Consider the following 6,301-nt stretch of genomic DNA (forward strand, 5'->3'; position numbering starts at 1 on the left):
ACAGATCCAGTGGATGTTGGCAATTTCATCTCTGGTTCCTCTGCCTTTTCTAAAACTAGCTTGAACATCTGGAAGTTCACAGTTCACGTATTGCTGAAGCCTGGCTTGGAGAATTTTGAGCATTACTTTACTAGCGTGTGAGATGAGTGCAATTGTGCTGTAGTTTGAGCATTCTTTGGCATTACCTTTCTTTGGGATTGGAATGAAAACGGACATTTTCCAGTCCTGTGGCCACTGCTGAATTTTCCAAATTTGCTGGCATATTGAGTGCAGCACTTTCACAGCATCATCTTTCAGGATTTGAACTAGCTCAACTGGAATTCCATCACCTCCACTAGCTTTGTTCATAGTGATGCCTTCTAAGGCCCACTTGACTTCATATTCCAGGATGTCTGGCTCTAGGTGAGTGATCACACCATTGTGATTATCTTGGTTGTGAAGATCTTTTTTGTACAGTTCTTCTGTGTATTCCTGTCAGATAGTAATAAATGCTGTAGGAAATAAACTGGGAAGTATTAAGGGTGGTTGATGTGATTTGAGTCATTGTAGTCAGGCAAAACTTTAAGAAGTTGACAAGTAAAGATATGAAGGAGAAGTGAGCCAAAAAGACACCTGGGAGAGGGCAGTCTGAGCAGACAGAATAGTAAGTGTAAAGCCCTGAGGCTGGAGCAGAAAGACAGTGGGTAGCCAGACCATGTACAGACTTGACGTCATAACCAGGATTCTGCCTTTTTTCTAAGTAAGAAGTGAAGGCACTAGAGCGTTTTGGCAAAAGAAAGGCTTCACCTGATCCACTTGTTCAAAGACTCGCTCTGGTTGCTTTGATAAGGAGAGACTGAAGGAAGATGAAGATGGAAGCAGGCAAACTTCTTAGGAGGCTATTTGTTTACAAAACAAACAAACAAACAAAAACAGTGGCTTGGAAATAACAGTAAAAATGGTGAGACACGGAAAGGTTCTTAACGTATTTTGAGAAAGAGACAAGATTTCCTCACCCATTGAATGTGGTGCATGAAAAAAAAAAAAGAGGTGTTCAATGGCTTTTGATCTGAGTAGCTGAAAAATGGCTATTTCCTAAAATGGGGAGAACCATATGATGAACAGGCTGAGAGGGCAGGTGTGGATCTGTCAATTTGAGATTCTTGACAGATATCAGAGTGAGATTCCCTCCTTCTTTCCATAGTGCCTTCTTGCCCTGGTAGGAGAAGAGATGTGAGATGAGCTCTGACCTGGAAGTAAGAAGTTCCAGTCTCTGTTTATCACCTGTCCTTGGGACCTTGGGAAACTCACTCCATCAATCCAAGTCTATTTCCTCAGCTATAGAATGGTTAGGTAAAGAAGCTGCCTTCAGTGCAGCAGACCCAGGTCCAATCCCTGTGTTGGGAAGATCCCCTGGAGAAGGGAATGGCTACCCACACCAGTATTCTTGCCTGGAGAATTTGATGGCCAGAAGAGCCTGGTGGGCTACAGTCCATAGGGTCACCAAGAGTTGGATACAAGTCAGTGACTAACACTTTCACTTTCAGAATGGTTAGGGTTATTAAGTTATTCTTAAGGGCCACCTCCATCCCAAACATTGTAAGAGTGCCATTTTTTCCTTGCTGGTAGGATTCTTTCCTATAAGGGATCCAAACCCTTTTTTCACTGGATCTTGTAGCCAGCCTCCCCCCTCCTCATAGAAGAGAAGTTTTTTAAGAATAGAGAGTCACTTGGGAGAGACAAAAAAATGCCTTGTTTATATTTCTGAGAGGCTCTTGACTCTTGAATCTATTAAGATTTACCATTTACCACCCTGTACATCTTGAGTTCACTAGCTAATTAACTTGTTGATTTGATTTATTTGTGTTACTTAATGGAAAGACTTTTTGATCTTGTAAATAAACACAAAGCATGTTCAGATTTTTTTCCCTACGACAACCCAGCTAACCTACCCTGTAAATTGGAAACATTTTAAAAGTACACAATGACGATCTCTCTGAATGAGAAGGCTGTCTGATTATTGGTAATGCCAATAATCCCCAAAGACTTTGGAATACACCAATCTCAGAGGATTTATGGCAGACCAAGGTTATAAAAGCCCAGAGAGATTAATCAAACCAGCAGGCTTCCCCAGGGTGAGGATTAGAGGGGAGAGTCAGCTCTGCCCAGAAGGTCAGTCTGATGCTCCATGGTGGGCCAGCACCCTGAGACCTCAGCTCTAACACTGCCTGGATATTGGAAGAGGAAGAGAGTGGGTCCCATTTGGACCATCTTCTGAGGTCCAGGACAGGTGAGAATGGTGAAGGAAGATGTTCCTGCTCGCTTTGCTTAAGGATACACACTTACCAGGGCAGGAGGCATTCAATTGCAGCACTCGCGAAATCATGGCACCCAAAGTCATTCCCTCCTCTGCCTCAAACTTGTTCACATAGTCCAGCCTAGCAGGACTCTTTCCTATGTCCTGCACTTGCTTCCATTATGTATGTGCAAACTGCTCTCTCCCCTGAGTGGAGAGCAGGGTAGCAGGAAGCCTTACCTTCCCTCTTCATGCCCATGACCAGGCACTTCTGATAGCGGCAGTACTGACAGCGGTTGCGCTGGCGCTTGTCAATGAGGCAGTCTTTGTTATCCCGACAAGTGTAGATGAGGTCTTTCCTTATGGTTCTCTTGAAGAACCCTTTGCAGCCTTCACAACTGTACACACCGTAGTGCTTTCCTGGCCAAAGAGAAGGACATTCCATAAGTAGTTCTTGTGTTTATCTGGATCTTTCATTCAAAAGAATCTCTTGGCTCTCCCCAGAAAAACTAGCACATCACCTTGGCAATGGGAACAAAAGCAAAGAAGAACTAGTGGAGAATGCAAGCTTGATGACAGGAACCAAACCAAGCCCAGAGTAAATATGCCCTTTCTTGTGTCTACCCTCTAGAAGCAATTCTCTGGAATCACTAATTCCAGAGAATGTTATTTAAAAAGTCCTAACCTAAGACTTCGCTTCCATTTATTTAACAGGGAAATTCTTATTTTTAGTTAAGCAAAATGTTCTGCGTTCATTCAAGACATTAATGTACATAAAATAATTAAAATATCTAGGATTGTTGTTTATTATCTAGCAGGGAAACAACCTCAGTTTCACTCGTATTTCTCCATAACTGAAGTCCAAGGACTTAAGAATCTCACTTCGAACTATTATCCTTTATCATAAACTACGTACAAGAAACTAACTTATAAATTTTTCAAATATTATTGCCTATCAGAGGAATAAACTGTTATACGATCTTTACGGCATAACATGACGTGTAGTCTTGAGATGTGATGTAAAGATCTGATGGAAGGTGGTTTTACTTGATCCAGGATAATCTGTTACCTCTTTCATTGCCCTTATTACCTGTTCCACACATCCAGTTTTCCGTGACCCCAGCCAAGGATGGCTAATTTGTGTCAGGAGAGCCACCTCACACAGGACCACACAGGCATCAAGAATCAGTCACCACTGACTTCCTGGATGGTCCAGTGGCCTACGACTCTACTCCGAAAGCAAGGGGCTCGGGTTCAATATCTGGTCAGGAAGCTAGATCGCACAGGCTGCAACTAAAAAAGATACTGCATACCACAACTAAAAGGATCCCACGTGCCCAATTAAGGCCCCGCACAACCAAAGAAATAAATATTTTTAAAAAGGAGTCTTTCTAGGTAGACGTCTTCCCAATACTACACACCAGGCAGCTGTGCTCAATTGGTTGAAATTGTGAGACTTGAACAATATAATGAGACAAATTATGCAAAACAAATTTATGTCTGATTCTTGAGTGTGACATGTCATGCAGTTTAGCTATATGCTATATGCTCTTAGCTATATGCTAAGAGCTGATATGACTTTCTAATCTGGTGAGCTGAAGTCCCTGAGAGCTAACCAATGTTAATATCTGGATCCCAGGAGCTTATATTTCAGAGGAAGCCACTTTAAGGTGCAATGGTGGCTGGAGATAGCCTGCTTGATGAAGCATACTGAACTCACAGAATAGTAAATAGTGCTCTCAGCTCTGAAGTATTTGTCATTAAGAAACATGGGACCAACTTATCATCTCCATGGTTCTCCCATATATGAATGAACTGCCCAACTTCAATTAAACCATAGCAGAAAAAAACTCTCTATCAGGGTGTGGCTGGAATTCTGTTGCTATGGCAATGGCCAAATTTGCACAATTTGGGAACAACTGTTTGAGAACAAGCAAACACTCGCCATGTAGCTAAGTTCCAGCCACTGGGAACTTTCAGTGGAGTGACATTTTGCAGTGACTTTAGTGGCAATAAAAAGCAGAGAAAATATTGTCAGCCATCATAGAAATCTTCCTCATCTTCTCTTTCATCAAATCAGAGATTCAATTATCATCAAAATTGTTGAGATGGAGAATAGAGGGGCAAGAATTTTGGAGAGGTAGGGAAAGAAGTCATGAAAGAAATAATTTGGGCAAAAGTGGAAGAAAATAAAGAGAATGAAATCAGGGAAAACAATAATTCCCACCCAGGGAAACATGTTAAAAGCCTAGAAGGTTGTAGAAGGAAATTTGCTAAAATATCAAAGGATTTCTCTTTGTTGGGAACATTATAGATAACTTTTTTAGTTTTCACTGATAACTTTCTAGTTCTCCCATATTTCATACATTAAGATATTATTTTTAGAATTATAAAAATAATTTTTTTAAATTAGAGAGACTCTAGATTGAAATACTTGCTCATCACAACCATTTCTTTATCCCAGATACACATGCAACACAGTAACTCCAAAGAAGCTTCCTGAAAGGTTTCCTATAAATCTAACAGCCTAAAGTGAAATCATGCTTTAAATTCATCAGGACTGTGGTGACAGAAGTTTACAGTCTGGGACCCAGCTTGGATCATCCTAAAGGACTCCTTTTTTTCTTATTGGGTACAAAGGAGCCAAGTGGGAAGTAGAACAGGTGTCATCTCTGGGATCCCCATTGCATGGGGCACTGGGGAGGGGTGTCTGCCTCTGTACATACCTGAGGATCTGTCCCCACAGATGGCACAGATGTGCTTAACCAGAGATCCCGGGCTGGTGGATGGGTAGTTCATGTTTCCAATGCCAGGAAGCCCTGGTAAGGGCTTGATGTCCTCTGAAATGCTGACACTGTTGACCACATTTAGCTTCATAAAAAAAAAAATAATAAAGATACAATAAAACACAGAACCAGAGTAAACCCAAACCCCAAGGCAGAAACTAACAAGGCCTTCCTTGAAGAAAAAAAGTAGGTTCTATTTCAAGAAGTAGTTTCCAAGTACAGTGTCTAAAATTGCCTATGAAGGATGTGAATTTAAGGGAGAAAAAGAATAACATAGAGGAACTAAGTCATTTCTAAATGCCAAAACCTAAACTGAAAATCACAACACATCTACATCAGAGCTCTCAACTTTAACTCATTTTACTCATGTATTATTTGAGCTAGAAATCCGCACTGAACAGCACACTTAGGACAAGTCTGTGTATTTCTAAATTTTTTATTAACTACCTCTTGCCTATTCAGCAGTGCTCCAAGAGGAGATATGGCCCTCAGGCAAAAGACTGAGACTCTGAGAGAACCAAGCAAAATATGCAAATCCATTTGTTTAGTGAATCAACAGACATTCACAAGCACTCATTATGTCAGGCACCAAGCCAGGCTCTGTAGTCCAAAGGTAAACAAAACGCACACTTAAGATGTTTGCAGTAAAATGGAAGAGGAGATAATGTGTGGTGGTCATCTCAGTGAACCTACTTAAGACACTAAGCCAAATGCCCAAATCATTGAAGTAGCACTAAAAATTAGCTTAAAAGCCCCTGATCATACTTTTGAACTTATCTATAAGGAAAAAAATAACCTCCATGGAAATATAAAATCTTTAGCACCAAAGACCAGCACTTCCCAGTACCTGTCATCAACCCAGCACGTGGTAGTGCGGTAGGAGAAAGATGGGCCTCCAGGCTGGAGAGCTGGTGTTTGTCAAGGGGGGTAGAAATCAAGCATTGTTCTCACCCAGACTCCAAGGACAAAGTTATGGCAACAGCTGAACTCTGCTCAAGTAGAGAGGTAAGGTGCTCACTCTCGAGATCAAGGAAGACTTCCCTGTCTGCACATGTGCAGGAAGGCTCCTTGGGGTCAAAAAGGGAGGGGCTCCATGGGCCCCATGCCATAAAAAGTGTGAACATGCACCCAACAGCCCTCTGCAATGGGATCCATCGTAGCAAAAACTTGCGAACACATCTTAGGCGGGGGGAGGAGCGCGGGGGGGGACACCAAGGTGACTTAGGTGCTGGGGCAGGCG

At 41.9% G+C, this 6,301-nt stretch overlaps 1 protein-coding gene across 2 annotated transcripts in view; it reads right to left on the reverse strand.

The window, feature by feature from the left end:
- The window catches only part of RXRG (retinoid X receptor, gamma), a 60,487-nt gene that overhangs the window by 16,739 nt on the left and 37,447 nt on the right, over positions 1-6,301 (reverse strand). For both annotated transcript variants that reach the window (XM_010851972.1, XM_010851973.1), the window contains 2 exons: positions 5,002-5,146; positions 2,516-2,695 (listed from right to left, as the gene is read on the reverse strand). In XM_010851972.1, the coding sequence (XP_010850274.1) occupies positions 2,516-2,695; positions 5,002-5,146 (325 nt within the window). The remainder of the gene's footprint in view (positions 1-2,515; positions 2,696-5,001; positions 5,147-6,301) is intronic.

Source organism: Bison bison, unplaced genomic scaffold (assembly GCF_000754665.1).
Source record: "Bison bison bison isolate TAMUID 2011002044 unplaced genomic scaffold, Bison_UMD1.0 scf7180017864305, whole genome shotgun sequence".
Lineage (NCBI taxonomy): Eukaryota > Metazoa > Chordata > Mammalia > Artiodactyla > Bovidae > Bison > Bison bison.